At 50.3% G+C, this 22,254-nt stretch overlaps 1 protein-coding gene across 3 annotated transcripts in view; it reads right to left on the bottom strand.

The window, feature by feature from the left end:
• Positions 1–22,254, bottom strand: part of map2k7 (mitogen-activated protein kinase kinase 7) — a 201,584-nt gene that overhangs the window by 6,916 nt on the left and 172,414 nt on the right. For all 3 annotated transcript variants that reach the window (XM_072491280.1, XM_072491282.1, XM_072491281.1), the window contains one exon: positions 10,636–10,681. In XM_072491280.1, the coding sequence (XP_072347381.1) occupies positions 10,636–10,681 (46 nt within the window). The remainder of the gene's footprint in view (positions 1–10,635; positions 10,682–22,254) is intronic.

Raw genomic sequence — 22,254 nt, 5'->3', positions numbered from 1 at the left:
CAGTGCCACTGTGAATGATCAGTGCCAGTGTGAAATATCAGTGCCAGTGTGAAATATCAGCGCCACTGTGAAATATCAGTGCCACTGTGAATGATCAGTGCCAGTGTGAAATATCAGTGCCGCTGTGAAATATCAGTGCCAGTGTGAAATATCAGTGCCGCTGTGAAATATCAGTGCCACTGTGAATGATCAGTGCCAGTGTGAAATATCAGTGCCACTGTGAATGATCAGTGCCACTGTGAATGATCAGTGCCACTGTGAATGATCAGTGCCGCTGTGAAATATCAGTGCCAGTGTGAATGATCAGTGCCAGTGTGAAATATCAGTGCCAGTGTGAATGATCAGTGCCAGTGTGAAATATCAGTGCCACTGTGAATGATCAGTGCCAGTGTGAAATATCAGTGCCAGTGTGAAATATCAGTGCCGCTGTGAATGATCAGTGCCAGTGTGAATGATCAGTGCCAGTGTGAAATATCAGTGCCACTGTGAATGATCAGTGCCAGTGTGAATGCTCAGTGCCAGTGTGAATGATCAGTGCCACTGTGAAATATCAGTACCACTGTGAATGATCAGTGCCAGTGTGAAATATCAGTGCCGCTGTGAAATATCAGCGCCACTGTGAATGATCAGTGCCAGTGTGAAATATCAGTGCCACTGTGAATGATCAGCGCCAGTGTGAATGATCAGTGCCGCTGTGAAATATCAGTGCCAGTGTGAAATATCAGTGCCAGTGTGAAATATCAGTGCCGCTGTGAAATATCAGCGCCGCTGTGAAATATCAGTGCCAGTGTGAAATATCAGTGCAAGTGTGAAATATCAGTGCCGCTGTGAAATATCAGTGCCACTGTGAAATATCAGTGCCAGTGTGAAATATCAGTGCCAGTGTGAAATATCAGTGCCGCTGTGAAATATCGGTGCCAGTGTGAAATATCAGTGCCAGTGTGAAATATCAGTGCCACTGTGAATGATCAGTGCCAGTGTGAATGCTCAGTGCCAGTGTGAAATATCAGTGCCGCTGTGAAATATCAGCGCCGCTGTGAAATATCAGCGCCGCTGTGAAATATCAGTGCCAGTGTGAAATATCAGCGCCGCTGTGAAATATCAGTGCCAGTGTGAAATATCAGTGCCAGTGTGAAATATCAGTGCCGCTGTGAAATATCAGCGCCGCTGTGAAATATCAGTGCCGCTGTGAAATATCAGTGCCAGTGTGAATGCTCAGTGCCAGTGTGAAATATCAGTGCCGCTGTGAAATATCAGTGCCACTGTGAAATATCAGTGCCAGTGTGAAATATCAGTGCCAGTGTGAAATATCAGTGCCAGTGTGAAATATCAGTGCCGCTGTGAAATATCGGTGCCAGTGTGAAATATCAGTGCCAGTGTGAAATATCAGTGCCACTGTGAATGATCAGTGCCAGTGTGAATGCTCAGTGCCAGTGTGAAATATCAGTGCCGCTGTGAAATATCAGCGCCGCTGTGAAATATCAGTACCAGTGTGAAATATCAGTGTCACTGTGAAATATCAGTGCCAGTGTGAATGCTCAGTGCCAGTGTGAAATATCAGTGCCGCTGTGAAATATCAGTACCAGTGTGAAATATCAGTGTCACTGTGAAATATCAGTGCCAGTGTGAATGCTCAGTGCCAGTGTGAAATATCAGTGCCGCTGTGAAATATCGGCGCCGCTGTGAAATATCAGTGCCACTGTGAAATATCAGTGCCAGTGTGAATGATCAGCGCCAGTGTGAAATATCAGTGCCGCTGTGAAATATCAGTGCCAGTGTGAAATATCAGTGCCGCTGTGAAATATCGGTGCCAGTGTGAAATATCAGTGTCACTGTGAAATATCAGTGCCAGTGTGAAATATCAGCGCCGCTGTGAAATATCAGTGCCGCTGTGAAATATCAGTGCCAGTGTGAAATATCAGCGCCGCTGTGAAATATCAGTGCCGCTGTGAAATATCAGTGCCAGTGTGAATGCTCAGTGCCAGTGTGAAATATCAGTGCCGCTGTGAAATATCAGTGCCGCTGTGAATGATCAGTGCCACTGTGAATGATCAGTGCCAGTGTGAAATATCAGTGCCACTGTGAATGATCAGTGCCAGTGTGAAATATCAGTGCCAGTGTGAAATATCAGTGCCGCTGTGAAATATCGGTGCCAGTGTGAAATATCAGTGCCAGTGTGAAATATCAGTGCCACTGTGAATGATCAGTGCCAGTGTGAAATATCAGTGCCAGTGTGAAATATCAGTGCCAGTGTGAAATATCAGTGCCAGTGTGAAATATCAGTGCCAATGTGAAATATCAGTGCCAGTGTGAAATATCAGCGCCACTGTGAAATATCAGTGCCACTGTGAAATATCAGCGCCACTGTGGAATATCAGTGCCACTGTGAAATATCAGTGTCACTGTGAAATATCAGTGCCAGTGTGAAATATCAGTGCCAGTGTGAAATATCAGTGCCAGTGTGAAATATCAGTGCCGCTGTGAAATATCGATGCCACTGTGAATGATCAGTGCCAGTGTGAAATTTCAGCGCCACTGTGAATGATCAGTGCCAGTGTGAAATATCAGTGCCAGTGTGAAATATCAGTGCCACTGTGAAATATCAGTGCCAGTGTGAAATATCAGCGCCACTGTGAAATATCAGTGCCAGTGTAAAATATCAGTGCCCCTGTGAAATATCAGTGCCACTGAAATATCAGTGCCAGTGTGAAATATCAGTGCCAGTGTGAAATATCAGTGCCGCTGTGAAATATCGATGCCACTGTGAATGATCAGTGTCACTGTGAAATATCAGCGCCACTGTGAATGATCAGCGCCACTGTGAATGATCAGTGCCAGTGTGAAATATCAGTGCCAGTGTGAAATATCAGTGCCACTGTGAAATATCAGTGCCACTGTGAATGATCAGTACCACTGTGAATGATCAGTGCCAGTGTGAAATATCAGTGCCACTGTGAATGATCAGTGCCAGTGTGAAATATCAGTGCCGCTGTGAAATATCAGTGCCGCTGTGAAATATCAGTGCCAGTGTAAATGATCAGTGCCAGTGTGAAATATCAGTGCCGCTGTGAAATATCAGTGCCGCTGTGAAATATCAGTGCCACTGTGAAATATCAGTGCCACTGTGAAATATCAGTGCCGCTGTGAAATATCAGCGCCGCTGTGAAATATCAGTGCCACTGTGAATGATCAGTGCCAGTGTGAAATATCAGTGCCACTGTGAATGATCAGTGCCAGTGTGAAATATCAGTGCCACTGTGAATGATCAGTGCCACTGTGAAATATCAGTGCCGCTGTGAAATATCAGTGCCGCTGTGAAATATCAGTGCCAGTGTGAAATATCAGTGCCAGTGTGAAATATCAGTGCCGCTGTGAAATATCAGCGCCACTGTGAAATATCAGTGCCGCTGTGAAATATCAGTGCCAGTGTGAAATATCAGCGCCGCTGTGAAATATCAGTGCCAGTGTGAAATATCAGTGCCGCTGTGAAATATCAGCGCCGCTGTGAAATATCAGTGCCAGTGTGAAATATCAGTGCCACTGTGAATGATCAGTGCCAGTGTGAATGCTCAGTGCCAGTGTGAAATATCAGTGCCGCTGTGAAATATCAGCGCCGCTGTGAAATATCAGCGCCGCTGTGAAATATCAGTGCCAGTGTGAAATATCAGCGCCGCTGTGAAATATCAGTGCCAGTGTGAAATATCAGTGCCAGTGTGAAATATCAGTGCCGCTGTGAAATATCAGCGCCGCTGTGAAATATCAGTGCCGCTGTGAAATATCAGTGCCAGTGTGAATGCTCAGTGCCAGTGTGAAATATCAGTGCCGCTGTGAAATATCAGTGCCACTGTGAAATATCAGTGCCAGTGTGAAATATCAGTGCCAGTGTGAAATATCAGTGCCAGTGTGAAATATCAGTGCCGCTGTGAAATATCGGTGCCAGTGTGAAATATCAGTGCCAGTGTGAAATATCAGTGCCACTGTGAATGATCAGTGCCAGTGTGAATGCTCAGTGCCAGTGTGAAATATCAGTGCCGCTGTGAAATATCAGCGCCGCTGTGAAATATCAGTACCAGTGTGAAATATCAGTGTCACTGTGAAATATCAGTGCCAGTGTGAATGCTCAGTGCCAGTGTGAAATATCAGTGCCGCTGTGAAATATCAGTACCAGTGTGAAATATCAGTGTCACTGTGAAATATCAGTGCCAGTGTGAATGCTCAGTGCCAGTGTGAAATATCAGTGCCGCTGTGAAATATCGGCGCCGCTGTGAAATATCAGTGCCACTGTGAAATATCAGTGCCAGTGTGAATGATCAGCGCCAGTGTGAAATATCAGTGCCGCTGTGAAATATCAGTGCCAGTGTGAAATATCAGTGCCGCTGTGAAATATCGGTGCCAGTGTGAAATATCAGTGTCACTGTGAAATATCAGTGCCAGTGTGAAATATCAGCGCCGCTGTGAAATATCAGTGCCGCTGTGAAATATCAGTGCCAGTGTGAAATATCAGCGCCGCTGTGAAATATCAGTGCCGCTGTGAAATATCAGTGCCAGTGTGAATGCTCAGTGCCAGTGTGAAATATCAGTGCCGCTGTGAAATATCAGTGCCGCTGTGAATGATCAGTGCCACTGTGAATGATCAGTGCCAGTGTGAAATATCAGTGCCACTGTGAATGATCAGTGCCAGTGTGAAATATCAGTGCCAGTGTGAAATATCAGTGCCGCTGTGAAATATCGGTGCCAGTGTGAAATATCAGTGCCAGTGTGAAATATCAGTGCCACTGTGAATGATCAGTGCCAGTGTGAAATATCAGTGCCAGTGTGAAATATCAGTGCCAGTGTGAAATATCAGTGCCAGTGTGAAATATCAGTGCCAATGTGAAATATCAGTGCCAGTGTGAAATATCAGCGCCACTGTGAAATATCAGTGCCACTGTGAAATATCAGCGCCACTGTGGAATATCAGTGCCACTGTGAAATATCAGTGTCACTGTGAAATATCAGTGCCAGTGTGAAATATCAGTGCCAGTGTGAAATATCAGTGCCAGTGTGAAATATCAGTGCCGCTGTGAAATATCGATGCCACTGTGAATGATCAGTGCCAGTGTGAAATTTCAGCGCCACTGTGAATGATCAGTGCCAGTGTGAAATATCAGTGCCAGTGTGAAATATCAGTGCCACTGTGAAATATCAGTGCCAGTGTGAAATATCAGCGCCACTGTGAAATATCAGTGCCAGTGTAAAATATCAGTGCCCCTGTGAAATATCAGTGCCACTGAAATATCAGTGCCAGTGTGAAATATCAGTGCCAGTGTGAAATATCAGTGCCGCTGTGAAATATCGATGCCACTGTGAATGATCAGTGTCACTGTGAAATATCAGCGCCACTGTGAATGATCAGCGCCACTGTGAATGATCAGTGCCAGTGTGAAATATCAGTGCCAGTGTGAAATATCAGTGCCACTGTGAAATATCAGTGCCACTGTGAATGATCAGTACCACTGTGAATGATCAGTGCCAGTGTGAAATATCAGTGCCACTGTGAATGATCAGTGCCAGTGTGAAATATCAGTGCCGCTGTGAAATATCAGTGCCGCTGTGAAATATCAGTGCCAGTGTAAATGATCAGTGCCAGTGTGAAATATCAGTGCCGCTGTGAAATATCAGTGCCGCTGTGAAATATCAGTGCCACTGTGAAATATCAGTGCCACTGTGAAATATCAGTGCCGCTGTGAAATATCAGCGCCGCTGTGAAATATCAGTGCCACTGTGAATGATCAGTGCCAGTGTGAAATATCAGTGCCACTGTGAATGATCAGTGCCAGTGTGAAATATCAGTGCCACTGTGAATGATCAGTGCCACTGTGAAATATCAGTGCCGCTGTGAAATATCAGTGCCGCTGTGAAATATCAGTGCCAGTGTGAAATATCAGTGCCAGTGTGAAATATCAGTGCCGCTGTGAAATATCAGCGCCACTGTGAAATATCAGTGCCGCTGTGAAATATCAGTGCCAGTGTGAAATATCAGCGCCGCTGTGAAATATCAGTGCCAGTGTGAAATATCAGTGCCGCTGTGAAATATCAGCGCCGCTGTGAAATATCAGTGCCAGTGTGAAATATCAGCGCCACTGTGAAATATCAGTGCCAGTGTGAAATATCAGTGCCAGTGTGAAATATCAGTGCCAGTGTGAATGATCAGTGCCAGTGTGAATGATCAGTGCCAGTGTGAAATATCAGTGCCAGTGTGAATGATCAGTGCCACTGTGAATGATCAGTGCCACTGTGAATGATCAGTGCCACTGTGAATGATCAGTGCCACTTTGATCTGCTTTTCTACACAGTAAGATCCCACCGGGACAGTTAACATTTTACCATTTAGGATTCATTTGTTTTCCCTATTTCTGTCTTTGTCGTGTTTAATGATACAAAGCTCGGCAAGAATATGAGCTGTGGGGTGGACACACAGGGGCTGCAAAAAGATATAGATGTTAGGTGAGTGGCGGCAGACTGAGTATCAAGGGAGAGGTTATTCACATTGGTAGAGCAAGGACAGAAGAATAGATTCCCCCCCCCCCCCCCGCAAAAAGGTTTGAAACTTCTAAATGGTGATGTTCAGAGGCGCTTGGGCGTACCGAAGTGGGATAGCTGAAATGATTTCATGTTAAGATTTATATTGAATTGACGGAAAAATATGGGTTGCCCCAAGGGAATGCATTTCGGTACATGCAATTGAGGGCTTTTGCGAGGCAACAGGTGAGGGAATTCCCGCAGCTCCCGACGCAGGAGGTGCAGGATAGAGTGATCTCAGAGACATGGGTTGGGGACGGTAAGGTGTCGGACATATACAGGGAAATGAGGGATGAGGGGGAGATCATGGTAGATGAGCTGAAAGTGAAATGGGAAGAAGAACTTGGGGAGGAGATTGAGGAGGGGCTGTGGGCTGATGCCCTACGTAGGGTAAACTCATCGTCCTTGTGTGCTAGGCTAAGCCTGATACAATTTAAGGTGTTACACAGGGCGCATATGACTGGAGCACGGCTTAGTAAATTTTTTGGGGTAGAGGATAGGTGTGTGAGATGCTCGAGAGGCCCAGCGAATCACACCCACATGTTCTGGTCATGCCCGGCACTACAGGAGTTCTGGGTGGGGGTGGCAAAGGTGCTTTCGAAGGTGGTGGGGGTCCGGGTCGAACCAAGCTGGGGGTTGGCTATATTTGGGGTTGCAGAAGAGCCGGGAGTGCAGGAGGCGAGAGAGGCTGACGTGTTGGCCTTTGCGTCCCTAGTAGCCCGGTGCAGGATATTGTTAATGTGGAAGGAAGCCAAACCCCCAGGTGTGGAGACCTGGATAAACGACATGGCAGGGTTCATAAAGTTAGAACGGATTAAGTTTGTGTTAAGGGGTTCGGCTCAGGGGTTCACCAGGCGGTGGCAACCGTTCGTCGATTACCTCACAGAAAGATAGAGGGAATGGAAAAGAAGTAGACAGCAGCAGCAACCCGGGGGGGGGGGGGGGGGGGGAAATCGAACGGACTCTCTGAGATGTTATTGTATATGTATAATGTGAAAAGGTATTTGCTATAGGTAATTGTATATTGGATTGTATTTTTGGAGAGTATTTATTTTGGACAAGGCAGTTGCCATTCAGTTTTGTTTTTGTTTATATATTATTTATTTATTTGTTTAAAACTGGCCCCTGTTATTTATATTGCTTTATTGTTGTGTAAAAGAAACACTACATACTGTTATGTTTGGCCAAAAATCTTGAATAAAATATATTTTTAAAAAAAGATTGATAGTGAAATGTGCATTAATGGGTTTTAGAATAAACAGATTACCAGATTTCAAATTGACAAACGAAGCAAGAGCTCTTTCTAGGCTTGATGGGTATTTCAGCCCATCAAGCCTCAATGGGACAATGGGGGGTGTTGCTGGTGCTGTAGGGGCCTAGATTGGAATGTTAGGAAGGTTAGAGCACATCAAAGGCGGTGGTAGCTCCAGTCATTAACAGCCTCCCAGTGAGAGAACAGCCTGAACCATCCTGAGGGTTTGCAATGTATGTAACTGACAGGGCTGGTTTAGCTCAGTGGGCTAGACAGCTGGTTTGTAATGCAGAACAAGGCCAACAGCGCGGGTTCAATTCCCATACGAGCCTCCCCGAACAGGCGCCGGAATGTGGCGACTGGGGTCTTTTCACAGTAACTTCATACTTGAGACAATAAAAGATTATTATTATGAAGGTTGTAACTAAAAGCTATAAATGTTACACAGCCTTCATAGTAGAGAGTGATATTCTGTGCAATAAGGCTGTGTTTCGCCCAGCATATGCTCGTATGTGACGTATGTGGGATATCAGATATATTGGATTATACGTATTTGGTGAAGTAAGGGTTAAAAAGCCTGGGTTCGAGTGTGTTTGAACACTGCAGTTACGTTTTAAAAATAATCTTGGCTTGAAAGACAAGAATGGTTTTAGGTTTCTGAGGTGCAATTAACCATCGTAAAAGTGTGGGTTTATGCAATTTTATTTTGATTAAGGGGATTCACCGGGGAGTTAATTAGTTTTCAGCTTGGTGAGATGATGTTATTGCTGGGTGGAGCTAAGGCATCAGGCATTTGCAGAAAGCATTTTCAGTTGGGTTCGGATCTGGCTGACGTTCACAGTGAAACAGTCCCGCTCCCACTACACGTTTGTTAAAGGGATTAGCTGTATTTGAAGCTAACTACTGGACCGTGTAAACAGCACCTGAATTGTGAGTCAAAGACCGAGTCAACCTCAGATCAGCATGTCGACTCGGGTTAACGTAACTGCTGACGACACTGACAGCAAGCCATAGACAACCATGGGCGGCACGGTAGCACAGTGGTTAGCACTGCTGCCTCACAGCATCCGGACCCGGGTTCAAATCCGTCCTCGGGTGACTGTCTGTGCGGAGTCTGCACGTTCTCCCCGTGTGTGCGTGGGTTTCCTCCGGGTGCTCCGGTTTCCTCCCACAGTCCAAAGATGTGCAGGTTAGGTGGATTGGCCATGATAAATTGCGCTCAGTGTCCAAAAAGGTTAGGTGGGTGGGGGGGGTTACTGGGTTACGGAGATAGGGAAGAGATAGACTTGAGTAGGCTGCTCTTTGTAAGGGCTGGTGCAGACTCGATGGGCCGAATGGCCTCTTTCTGCCCTGTAAATTCTATGTTTCTATGATGTGGTTAGATGGATTGGCTGTGCTAAATTGCCCCTTGGTGTCCAAAGGTTAAGTTACGGGGATAAGGTGGGGGAGTGAGCCTGGATTGGGTGCACTCTCCGAGGGTCGGTGCAGGCCCATTGGGCTGCATGGCTCTTTCTGCACTGTCGGGATTCTATGATTCCATGAAACCTTCAGCAAATATTCAGGTTGCAATCTTTGTTATCCCGCAGCCGGGGCTGGGCAATGGCTAACAGGTCACACGTATTTATTTCTATTTGTGTTGTCAATTCACCGGTTTCGTTATGAATGCTATGTGCATTCAGCTACAGAGCCTTTCGTTCTGTCTTTTTCCCAATTTTCTCGCCTTATCTGCTGGCCCACTGATACCTCTTCCTGCCATCATCTCCCTGTCTTCTCTATTCAATTCATCACATCTTCCCAGACATGATCCCACTCTCCCACTATTTAGTTTAAAGCCCTCACTCCTGCCCTCGTTATACAGCTCCCCAGATCACAGGTCCCAACACTGTCTAGGTGAAGACTGTACCAATAATCCAGCTCCCATTTTCCCTGGTACCAGGGCCCAGTCAATTGAAACCCATCTCTCCCACACAAATCTTCGAGTCACGGACTTAACTCTGCTCTTTTTGTCCCCCGCCAATCTGATTGTACCTCATGTAGTCGCCCTGACTACACTGTCCCCTATTATCACTGTATTCCTCTTGACTTCCTCCACTGGAATGGGGTTCCTGTATCATGGTCAGTTTACTCATCCAACCTGCAGCCCCCACTTCCATCCCCACAAGCTGCAAGAACCTCACCGTGGACAATTGCGAAGGTTGAGGCTCCTCCACTTGTATTCTCTTGGTTCCCTTACCTGCCTCATTTGTAGTCACACGCCCCCCTGCCCCTAACCACAGACCAGATCTGAAGAGCCCACATCCTGACGGGTCTGTCTGCTGCTCAGCCTCCAGCTCCGTAAACCTGAGCTCAAAGTGCCGAGGCCCTCTGCAGACGGGTTTGCCCCTGACCACACTGATGTCCACGAGTTCCCACATTCTGCAGGCGGCACACGCCTTCCTTTAGCTTTCTCCCTCAATCAAACAGTCTAGTTCTTGACATCACCTTAACCGGGCTGACTCAAGACTGCAATATTAGGCAGAAGCAGGACAGGTAGCATTGCTTCCCCTTTGGAGAGAAACAAGCTGACGGAGGTGACAGGCCTGGACAAAGGACAAACGGGAAGAGTACAGGGTGCTCGCAGAACCGCTCAAAGGCAACGCTAACTGAGCACCTGGTTTCTCATCATCCACCTTTCACCAATCAGTGCTTGGCGCGCAGGCCAACCCCAACAAATTCAATAACGTTTTACAACAAGTGGCGGGAAAGGGAGAGTAGGTAAAGTTTATTTTTGTTTGTCTGAAAGGCAAGTTGTTCCCATTTGTTCACCACACCAGGATACTTACAAGCAATTTGTTGTATTTTGGTCTCTTCCTGTGATCCTTTGTAAGGCTAACAAGATGAGAAGAGAGAGAGAGAGAGAGAGAGAGAGGTATTAGAGGGTGAACTAAAATTAAAAACACACAATATCTGCTGATGTTCGTTCGCGACTGGGCCCAAATCCAAAGCAGCACAGGGTGGAATAAATCTCTTTCTATTGGAAATAAATGAGTTTGGAACACATTGAGCTGGGGTTCCAGACACAGCATTAAACAGCTCGAGGAGGAAAAGGTGCTGATCTCAGAACACCTCACCATCTACGTGCTCTATAGCCGAAAACTCGATAGCGGTAACCCAGCTTCCCTCTCCGAGGACCCTGCCTGGCCTGCCGAGAGCTGGCAACACTCTCTGCTTCTTATTCAGAATCCAATGCACCCAGTCTTCTGCCGCTGTCGGGGAAATCAACGCTTGGCTGCAAGGAGGTGTGCCGGGAAGAGGCCATTGCTTTCCGAGCTGGACTGGAGTTATCCCTCAAAGTCAGACCCCACCTGAACGGGGAACATGGGAATGTCCTCGGAAAACTCGGAGGCAGGTGTATAGGGAGTAGAATGAGGAAGGGGACGGCAATCAAACCAATCTGGAGCAGTTAACAGAGAAAGACGAAATTGAGAATAATATTTAAGCAGAAGCCAATCCAACAGGAGCGGCATTAACGGAATAAAATCTGACGGACATGTTATAAATCGAGTTCCCATAGACAACAAAACCATGGGAAGATGAGCTGCGAAAGTGTTGCAATGTGGGGCATAAACTGGGGGGAGCCGGAGTTCTTTCTCAGGAAGACACCGTCTATGGAGAGCGGTATCAACCCGCTGTAAGGATACAGGCCTGAATGATTAACTCTCTCTCGCCACAGAAGCTGCCAGCCCCTGCGAAGCGCTTCCAGTTTCCATTTTAATATTCCAGCACCTGTGACATTTTGGCTGCTCAACATGTTCGGACTTGAGGGAAGTGGCCCTGGGAATGTTGGATGCACAAATCCTCCAGATTCCGGAGCAGTTCCTACAGATTGGAAGGTGGCAAATGTAACCCCACTGATTAAAAAGGGAGGATGAGAAAAGAGGGAGAAAAACAGGCCAGTCAGTCAGGCATCGGGAGTGGGGAAGATGCTAGCATTGGTCATAAAAGTCATGATAAGAGAACATTTGGAAAGCATTAGGGGGGTTGGACAAAGTCTGCAAGGGTTGATGAAAGGCAAAATCATGCTCAACAAATCTGCTGGAGTCTTTTTAAATGTATTTAACCAGTTGAATAGAGATAAGGGAGAACCAGTGGATGTGGTGTATTTGGACTTTTAGAAAGCTTTTGCTAAGGTCGGTCATAAGAGGTTAGTGGGCAAAATTAAAGCACATTGGATAGGGAGTAACAGACTGGCATAGATCGAGAACTGGTTGACAGACATGAAACAGAGCATGGGAATAAATGGGTCTTTTCCGAGTGACAGGCAGTGGCTGGGTAAAGATGTGAGGGTTAGGCGGATTGGCCATGCTACATTGCCCCTTAATTTCAAAAGATGTGCAGGTTAGGTGGGGATAGGGCGGGGGAGTGGGGCTAGGTAGGGGGCTCTTTCACAGGGTCAGTGCAGACACAATGGGCCAAATGGCCTCATTCTGCACTGTAGGAATTCTACTGCAGGGATGAGTGCTTGGGTCTCAGCAGTGAGTGCTTGGGCCTCAGCAGTGAGTGCTTGGGCCTCAGCAGTTAACAATATATATGTAAAATGACCTGGATGAGGAACCAAATGTAACATTTCCAAGTTGGCCTACGACACAAAATTGGGCGAAATTGTGAGGATTGAAGGATGATGGTTATTTAGACAAGTTGACTGAGTGGGCAAACATATTGCAGATGCAGTACAATGGCGATGAATGTGAAGTTATTCATTCTGAAAACCAGAATGGAAAAGTATTATTTAAATGGTGACATATTGGGAAGTGTCCTTGTACACTAGCCAATGAACAGTTGGAGGCTTTTTCCCAGGGCGGAAATGACAATTACAAGGGGGCACAGGCTCAAGGTGATGGGGGAAAGGTTCAGTGGAGATGTGCGGGGGAAGTTTCTTTTACACAGAGGGTGTTGGTGGCCTGGAATGCACGGCCCAGTGAGGGGGTTGAGGCAGATACATTAGCCACCTTTAAGACTTAACTGGACAGACGGGGTACAGAAGGACACAGGCGGTTGGTCCAGATAGGATCACGTGATCGGCGCAGGCCTGGAGGGCCGAAGGGCCTGTTCCTGTGCTGTACTGTTCTTTGAAAGGGGAGAGGCAGGTGTAGCAGCAGTTAGGAAGGCGAACGGTATGTTGAACATAGAACATAGAACATACAGTGCAGAAGGAGGCCATTCGGCCCATCGAGTCTGCACCGACCCACTTTTACCCTCACTTCCACCCTCGCCTCTTAACCCGATAACCCCTCCTAACCTTTTTGGTCACAAAGAGCAATTTATCATGGCCAATCCACCTAACAGCACTTCTTTGGATTGTGGGAGGAAACCGGAGCACCCGGAGGAAACCCACGCAGACACGGGGAGAACGTGCAGACTCCGCACAGACAGTGACCCAGCGGGGAATCGAACCTGGGACCCTGGAGCTGTGAAGCCACAGTGCTGTCCACTTGTGCTACCGTGCTGACCTTCATTGCAAGAGGGATTTGAGATGTAGGGATGTCTTACTGCAGCTGTACAGGGCCTTGGTGAGACCACACCTGGAGCATTGAGCAGTTTTGGTCTGCCTACCTAAGAAAGGATATACTTGCCCCGTGGAGGGAGTGCTGCGGAGGTTCACCAGGCTGATACTGGGGTCCTACGAGGAGAGATTGGGTCGACCAGGTCTGTATTCACCGGAGTTTAGAATGATGAGGGGAGATCTGATTGAAACGTATAAAATTCTAACCGGGCCGGACAGCCTGGATGCAGGGAGGATGTTTCCCCGGATTGGGGAATCTAGACCCAGGAGACACAGCCTGAGGATTTAGGACTGAGATGAGGAACAATGTCTTCACTCACAGGCTGGTGAAGCTGGGGAATTCTCGACCACAGGGGGCTGTGGAGGCCAAAGTCGCTGAATGTATTCAAGAAAGAGATGGATTTATTTTCTAGAGTTTAATGGTGTCAAGGGGGGAAGGAGAGAAAGCGGGAATATGGCAGTGAAATGGCAGAGCAGGCTCGAGGGGCCGAATGGCCGCTTGCTGCTCCTAGTTTTGAGGCTTAATGACGTCAGCAAAAACAGAGCTGGAATTTAACAAGAATGGAAGATAAACAGTGAGGGTATAACACGTTTGGCAGGTTGGGGGGGGCGGGGGATAGAAAAGATGAGAAAGGTGGATTGACCTGATTAGGGAATGAAAGTTGCAGGAAGGAATTGTGTAGACAGGAAATGGGAGAGAGAGAGAGAGAGAGTCAATATGGTTGGAATTCAAAGATAAAAAGTACTTGTTCCATTAGTCAGGGGGTATTACAGATTCCCAATCTGTACAGAGGAAATCTGCAATCAGGTTAGTTGAACAAGTAGAAACAACAATATCAGTGCTGTGGACCCAGTACCAGTTGGGACAGGATTAGTGAATGGAGAAGGAATGGAATTTCTGTCTAACATGTACGGGCCTCCTGTATTGAGCATGATGCTAGTCAGAGCTGGGAGTGCTGTTGGATCTGACTGTGAGCAACAGGATTGGTCAGGAAAGGTTTTAAATGCAGGCGAGCTCCCGGACAGCAGTGGCCACGATATTATAAGGGGTTAGGAAACATTTCAAAAGTGAACAAATCTGTGCAAAAATTAGACTCAGGGGGGGGGGGGGGCACGGTGGCGCAGTGGTTAGCACTGCAGCCTCACGGCGCCGAGGTCCCAGGTTCGATCCCGGCTCTGGGTCACTGTCCGTGTGGAATTTGCACATTCTCCCTGTGTCTGCGTGGGTCTCACCCCCACAACCCAAAGATGTGCAGGGTAGGTGGATTGGCCACGCTAAATTGCCCCTTAATTGGAAAAAATTAATTGGATACACTAAATTTATTTAAAAAGAGCGATAAATGTGACCGTCATGTCGTAGGGACCTTTCCCTTGGTCAAATTGTTCAGGGCGAGGAAGGGAACCTTTAATCGAAATCTAGCTGTTTTACAGCTGCCCCGGGAGTGTTTCTGTGTTTGATGGGGCCTATGTGGAGGTAGCTTTACTGCATATTCAGCTGCGTTAAAGCAACCCTGAATACACAGAGTGAGACAGTGTAGAGGGAACATACACCTGATCTTGCTGCACTATATCCTGCTGTGACTGAGAACCCGAAATAGAAACTGCCCCAATTCCCACAATGAATATTTTATCCAAACAATCCCTGTTCCTGCTCCTGCCAATCAGAGAAAGAGGTAAAGTTACAAATATAATGCATTCACTACAATTAGAAATGTCTTGAGAATACAAGGCCAGGGATGTACTTCTGAGGCTGTCTCAGGCTCTGGTCAGATCCCATTTGGAGTATTGTGAGCAGTTTTGGGCCCCCTACCTAAGGAAGGATGTGCTGGCCTTGGAAAGGGTCGAGAGGAGGTTCACAAGAATGGTCCCTGGAATGAAGAACTTGTCGTATGAGGAAAGGTTGGGGACTCTGGGTCTGTACTCGTTGGAGTTTAGAAGGATGAGAGGGGATCTTATTGAAACTTACAGGATACTGCGAGGCCTGGATAGAGTGGACGTGGAGAGGATGTTTCCACTTGTAGGAAAAACTAGAGCCAGAGGACACCATCTCAGGCTAAAGGGACGATTCTTCATGTGTCAATAACACCAGTGTCAATAACACATCTGTCCCTTCCAATCCAAAGGACTAATGGCAGCCAATCCCATTTGGAAAACCTCCCCAATTGATGCTGTGCACCACGGACTGAATACTGGCTTCACCGGAGTTCATGCTTGAAATCTGACATGGCAAGTTCAACTTCGCCCCGAAGGGGAGCAGGTCGTTTCAATTGTAGGTCTGGATCACTTGGCAGCACTTTTGCCTCGGGCTCAGAAGGTTCAGGGTTCAACTCCCACTCAGGGGCTTGAACATAAAAATCATGGCTAATGTTCAAATGCAATACTGAGGGAGTGCCGCACTGTCAGAGGGTCAGTACTGAGGGAGTGCCGCACTGTCAGAGGGTCAGTACTGAGGGAGTGCCGCACTGTCAGAGGGTCAGTACTGAGGGAGTGCCGCACTGTCAGAGGGTCAGTACTGAGGGAGTGCCGCACTGTCAGAGGGTCAGTACTGAGGGAGTGCTGCACTGTCAGAGGGTCAGTACTGAGGGAGTGCTGCACTGTCAGAGGGTCAGTACTGAGGGAGTGCCGCACTGTCAGAGGGTCAGTACTGAGGGAGTGCCGCGCTGTCAGAGGGTCAGTACTGAGGGAGTGCTGCACTGTCAGAGGGTCAGTACTGAGGGAGTAACGCAATGTCAGAGGTTCAGTACTGAGGGAGTGCTGCACTGTCTGAGGGTCAGTGCTGAGGGAGTGCCGCACTGTCAGAGGGTCAGTACTGAGGGAGTGCTGCACTGTCAGAGGGTCAGTACTGAGGGAGAGCCGCACTGTCAGAGGGTCAGTACTGAGGGAGTGCCGCACTGTCAGAGGGTCAGTACTGAGGGAGTGCTGCATTGTCAGAGGGTCAGTACTGAGGAAGTGCCGCAATGTCAGAGGGTCAGTACTGAGGGAGTGCTGCACTGTCAGAGGGTCAGTACTGAGGGAGTGCCGCTCTGTCAGAGGGTCAGTACTGAGGGAGTGCTGCACTGTCAGAGGGTCAGTACTGAGGGAGTGCCGCAATGTCAGAGGGTCAGTACTGAGGGAGAGCTGCACTGCCAGAGGGTCAGAATTGAGGGAGTGCCGCACTGTCAGAGGGTCAGTACTGAGGGAGAGCTGCACTGTAAGAGGGTCAGTACTGAGGGAGTGCTGCAATGTCAGAGGGTCAGTACTGAGGGAGTGCTGCACTTCCAGAGGGTCAGTACTGAGGGAGAGCTGCACTGTCAGAGGGTCAGTACTGAGGGAGTGCCGCACTGCCAGAGGGTCAGAACTGAGGGAGTGCCGCACTGTCAGAGGGTCAGTACTGAGGGAGAGCTGCACTGTCAGAGGGTCAGGACTGAGGGAGTGCTGCACTGTCAGAGGGTCAGTACTGAGGGAGTGCTGCACTGCCAGAGGGTCAGAACTGAGGGAGTGCTACACTGTCAGAGGGTCAGTACTGAGGGAGTGCTGCACTGCCAGAGGGTCAGTACTGAGGGAGAGAAGCACTGTCAGAGGGTCAGTGCTGAAGGAGAGCTGCACTGTCAGAGGGTCAGTACTAAAGGAGTGCCGCACTGTCAGAGGGTCAGAACTGAGGGAGTGCAGCACTGTCAGAGGGTCAGTACTGAGCGAGTGCCGCACTGTCAGAGGGTCAGTACTGAGGGAGTGCTGCACTGTCAGAGGGTCAGTACTGAGGGAGTGCCGCACTGTCAGAGGGTCAGTACTGAGGGAGTGCTGCACTGCCAGAGGGTCAGAACTGAGGGAGTGCTGCACTGTCAGAGGGTCAGTACTGAGGGAGTGTTGCACTGTCAGAGGGTCAGTACTGAGGGAGGGCTGCACTGCCAGAGGGTCAGAACTGAGGGAGTGCTGCACTGCCAGAGGGTCAGTACTGAGGGAGAGCTGCACTGCCAGAGGGTCAGTACTGAGGGAGAGCTGCACTGCCAGAGGGTCAGTACTGAGGGAGTGCCGCACTGTCAGAGGGTCAGAACTGAGGGAGTGCTGCACTGTCAGAGGGTCAGTACTGAGGGAGAGCTGCACTGCCAGAGGGTCAGTACTGAGGGAGTGCCGCACTGTCAGAGGGTCAGTACTGAGGGAGAGAAGCACTGTCAGAGGGTCAGTACTGAAGGAGAGCTGCACTGTCAGAGGGTCAGTACTGAGGGAGTGCAGCACTGACAGAGGGTCAGTACTGAAAGAGTGCCGCACTTTCAGAGGGTCAGTACTGAGGGAGCGCTGCACTGTCAGAGGGTCAGTATTGAGGGACTGCTGCACTGTCAGAAGGTCAGTACTGAGGGAGAGCTGCACTGTCAGAGGGTAAGTACTGAGGGAGTGCCGCACTGTCAGAGGGTCAGTACTGAGGGAGTGCTGCACTGTCAGAGGGTCAGTAGTGAGGGAGCGCCGCACTGTCAGAGGGTCAGTACTGAGGGAGTGCCGCACTGTCAGAGGGTCAGTACTGAGGGAGATCCGCACTGTCAGAGGGTCAGTACTGAGGGAGTGCCGCAATGTCAGAGGGTCAGTACTGAGGGAGTGCTGCACTGTCAGAGGTTCAGTACTGAGGGAGTGCCGCTCTGTCAGAGGGTCAGTACTGAGGGAGTGCTGCACTGTCAGAGGGTCAGTACTGAGGGAGTGCCGCAATGTCAGAGGGTCAGTACTGAGGGAGAGCTGCACTGCCAGAGGGTCAGAATTGAGGGAGTGCCGCACTGTCAGAGGGTCAGTACTGAGGGAGAGCTGCACTGTCAGAGGGTCAGTACTGAGGGAGTGCTGCACTGTCAGAGGGTCAGTACTGAGGGAGTGCTGCACTTCCAGAGGGTCAGTACTGAGGGAGAGCTGCACTGTCAGAGGGTCAGTACTGAGGGAGTGCCGCACTGCCAGAGGGTCAGAACTGAGGGAGTGCTGCACTGTCAGAGGGTCAGTACTGAGGGAGAGCTGTACTGTCAGAGGGTCAGTACTGAGGGAGTGCCGCACTGTCACAGGGTCAGTACTGAGGGAGAGAAGCACTGTCAGAGGGTCAGTACTGAAGGAGAGCTGCACTGTCAGAGGGTCAGTACTAAAGGAGTGCCGCACTGTCAGAGGGTCAGAACTGAGGGAGTGCAGCACTGTTAGAGGGTCAGTACTGAGCGAGTGCCGCACTGTCAGAGGGTCAGTACTGAGGGAGTGCTGCACTGTCAGAGGGTCAGTACTGAGGGAGTGCCGCACTGTCAGAGGGTCAGTACTGAGGGAGTGCTGCACTGCCAGAGGGTCAGAACTGAGGGAGTGCTGCACTGTCAGAGGGTCAGCACTGAGGGAGTGCTGCACTGTCAGAGGGTCAGTACTGAGGGAGGGCTGCACTGCCAGAGGGTCAGAACTGAGGGAGTGCTGCACTGTCAGAGGGTCAGTACTGAGGGAGAGCTGCACTGTCAGAGGGTCAGTACTGAGGGAGTGCCGCACTGTCAGAGGGTCAGTACTGAGGGAGTGCCGCACTGTCAGAGGGTCAGTACTGAGGGAGAGAAGCACTGTCAGAGGGTCAGTACTGATGGAGAGAAGCACTGTCAGAGGGTCAGTACTGAGGGAGTGCCGCACTGGCAGAGGGTCAGAACTGAGGGAGTGCAGCCCTGACAGAGGGTCAGTACTGAAAGAGTGCCGCACTTTCAGAGGGTCAGTACTGAGGGAGTGCTGCATTGTCAGAGGGTCAGTACTGAGGGAGTGCCGCACTGTCAGAGGGTCAGTACTGAGGGAGTGCTGCACTGTCAGAGGGTCAGTACTGAGGGAGTGCTGCACTGTCAGAGGGTCAGTACTGAGGGAGTGCCGCACTGTCAGAGGGTCAGTACTGAGGGAGTGCCGCGCTGTCAGAGGGTCAGTACTGAGGGAGTGCTGCACTGTCAGAGGGTCAGTACTGAGGGAGTAACGCAATGTCAGAGGTTCAGTACTGAGGGAGTGCTGCACTGTCTGAGGGTCAGTGCTGAGGCAGTGCCGCTCTGTCAGAGGGTCAGTACTGAGGGAGTGCCGCAATGTCACAGGGTCAGTACTGAGGGAGTGCTGCACTGTCAGAGGGTCAGTACTGAGGGAGAGCCGCACTGTCAGAGGGTCAGTACTGAGGGAGTGCCGCACTGTCAGAGGGTCAGTACTGAGGGAGTGCTGCACTGTCAGAGGGTCAGTACTGAGGGAGTGCCGCTCTCTCAGAGGGTCAGTACTGAGGGAGTGCTGCATTGTCAGAGGGTCAGTACTGAGGAAGTGCCGCAATGTCAGAGGGTCAGTACTGAGGGAGTGCTGCACTGTCAGAGGGTCAGTACTGAGGGAGTGCCGCTCTGTCAGAGGGTCAGTACTGAGGGAGTGCTGCACTGTCAGAGGGTCAGTACTGAGGGAGTGCCGCAATGTCAGAGCGTCAGTACTGAGGGAGAGCTGCACTGCCAGAGGGTCAGAATTGAGGGAGTGCCGCACTGTCAGAGGGTCAGTACTGAGGGAGAGCTGCACTGTAAGAGGGTCAGTACTGAGGGAGTGCTGCAATGTCAGAGGGTCAGTACTGAGGGAGTGCTGCACTTCCAGAGGGTCAGTACTGAGGGAGAGCTGCACTGTCAGAGGGTCAGTACTGAGGGAGTGCGGCACTGCCAGAGGGTCAGAACTGAGGGAGTGCCGCACTGTCAGAGGGTCAGTACTGAGGGAGAGCTGCACTGTGAGAGCGTCAGGACTGAGGGAGTGCTGCACTGTCAGAGGGTCAGTACTGAGGGAGTGCTGCACTGCCAGAGGGTCAGAACTGAGGGAGTGCTACACTGTCAGAGGGTCAGTACTGAGGGAGTGCTGCACTGCCAGAGGGTCAGTACTGAGGGAGAGAAGCACTGTCAGAGGGTCAGTGCTGAAGGAGAGCTGCACTGTCAGAGGGTCAGTACTAAAGGAGTGCCGCACTGTCAGAGGGTCAGAACTGAGGGAGTGCAGCACTGTCAGAGGGTCAGTACTGAGCGAGTGCCGCACTGTCAGAGGGTCAGTACTGAGGGAGTGCTGCACTGTCAGAGGGTCAGTACTGAGGGAGTGCCGCACTGTCAGAGGGTCAGTACTGAGGGAGTGCTGCACTGCCAGAGGGTCAGAACTGAGGGAGTGCTGCACTGTCAGAGGGTCAGTACTGAGGGAGTGCTGCACTGTCAGAGGGTCAGTACTGAGGGAGGGCTGCACTGCCAGAGGGTCAGAACTGAGGGAGTGCTGCACTGCCAGAGGGTCAGTACTGAGGGAGAGCTGCACTGCCAGAGGGTCAGTACTGAGGGAGAGCTGCACTGCCAGAGGGTCAGTACTGAGGGAGTGCCGCACTGTCAGAGGGTCAGAACTGAGGGAGAGAAGCACTGTCAGAGGGTCAGTACTGAAGGAGAGCTGCACTGTCAGAGGGTCAGTACTGAGGGAGTGCAGCACTGACAGAGGGTCAGTACTGAAAGAGTGCCGCACTTTCAGAGGGTCAGTACTGAGGGAGCGCTGCACTGTCAGAGGGTCAGTATTGAGGGACTGCTGCACTGTCAGAAGGTCAGTACTGAGGGAGAGCTGCACTGTCAGAGGGTAAGTACTGAGGGAGTGCCGCACTGTCAGAGGGTCAGTACTGAGGGAGTGCTGCACTGTCAGAGGGTCAGTACTGAGGGAGTGCCGCACTGTCAGAGGGTCAGTACTGAGGGAGTGCTGCACTGCCAGAGGGTCAGAACTGAGGGAGTGCTGCACTGTCAGAGGGTCAGTACTGAGGGAGTGCTGCACTGTCAGAGGGTCAGTACTGAGGGAGGGCTGCACTGCCAGAGGGTCAGAACTGAGGGAGTGCTGCACTGCCAGAGGGTCAGTACTGAGGGAGAGCTGCACTGCCAGAGGGTCAGTACTGAGGGAGAGCTGCACTGCCAGAGGGTCAGTACTGAGGGAGTGCTGCACTGTCAGAGGGTCAGTACTGAGGGAGTGCCGCACTGTCAGAGGGTCAGTACTGAGGGAGTGCCGCGCTGTCAGAGGGTCAGTACTGAGGGAGTGCTGCACTGTCAGAGGGTCAGTACTGAGGGAGTAACGCAATGTCAGAGGTTCAGTACTGAGGGAGTGCTGCACTGTCTGAGGGTCAGTGCTGAGGGAGTGCCGCTCTGTCAGAGGGTCAGTACTGAGGGAGTGCCGCAATGTCACAGGGTCAGTACTGAGGTAGTGCTGCACTGTCAGAGGGTCAGTACTGAGGGAGAGCCGCACTGTCAGAGGGTCAGTACTGAGGGAGTGCCGCACTGTCAGAGGGTCAGTACTGAGGGAGTGCTGCACTGTCAGAGGGTCAGTACTGAGGGAGTGCCGCTCTCTCAGAGGGTCAGTACTGAGGGAGTGCTGCATTGTCAGAGGGTCAGTACCGAGGAAGTGCCGCAATGTCAGAGGGTCAGTACTGAGGGAGTGCTGCACTGTCAGAGGGTCAGTACTGAGGGAGTGCCGCTCTGTCAGAGGGTCAGTACTGAGGGAGTGCCGCTCTGTCAGAGGGTCAGTACTGAGGGAGTGCTGCACTGTCAGAGGGTCAGTACTGAGGGAGTGCCGCAATGTCAGAGGGTCAGTACTGAGGGAGAGCTGCACTGCCAGAGGGTCAGAATTGAGGGAGTGCCGCACTGTCAGAGGGTCAGTACTGAGGGAGAGCTGCACTGTAAGAGGGTCAGTACTGAGGGAGTGCTGCAATGTCAGAGGGTCAGTACTGAGGGAGTGCTGCACTTCCAGAGGGTCAGTACTGAGGGAGAGCTGCACTGTCAGAGGGTCAGTACTGAGGGAGTGCCGCACTGCCAGAGGGTCAGAACTGAGGGAGTGCCGCACTGTCAGAGGGTCAGTACTGAGGGAGAGCTGCACTGTCAGAGGGTCAGGACTGAGGGAGTGCTGCACTGTCAGAGGGTCAGTACTGAGGGAGTGCTGCACT

This window comes from Scyliorhinus torazame, chromosome 27 (assembly GCF_047496885.1).
Source record: "Scyliorhinus torazame isolate Kashiwa2021f chromosome 27, sScyTor2.1, whole genome shotgun sequence".
NCBI classification, from domain to species: domain Eukaryota; kingdom Metazoa; phylum Chordata; class Chondrichthyes; order Carcharhiniformes; family Scyliorhinidae; genus Scyliorhinus; species Scyliorhinus torazame.
Note: the sequence above shows the minus strand (reverse complement) of the source record. Positions and strands in the feature narration are given on the sequence as shown.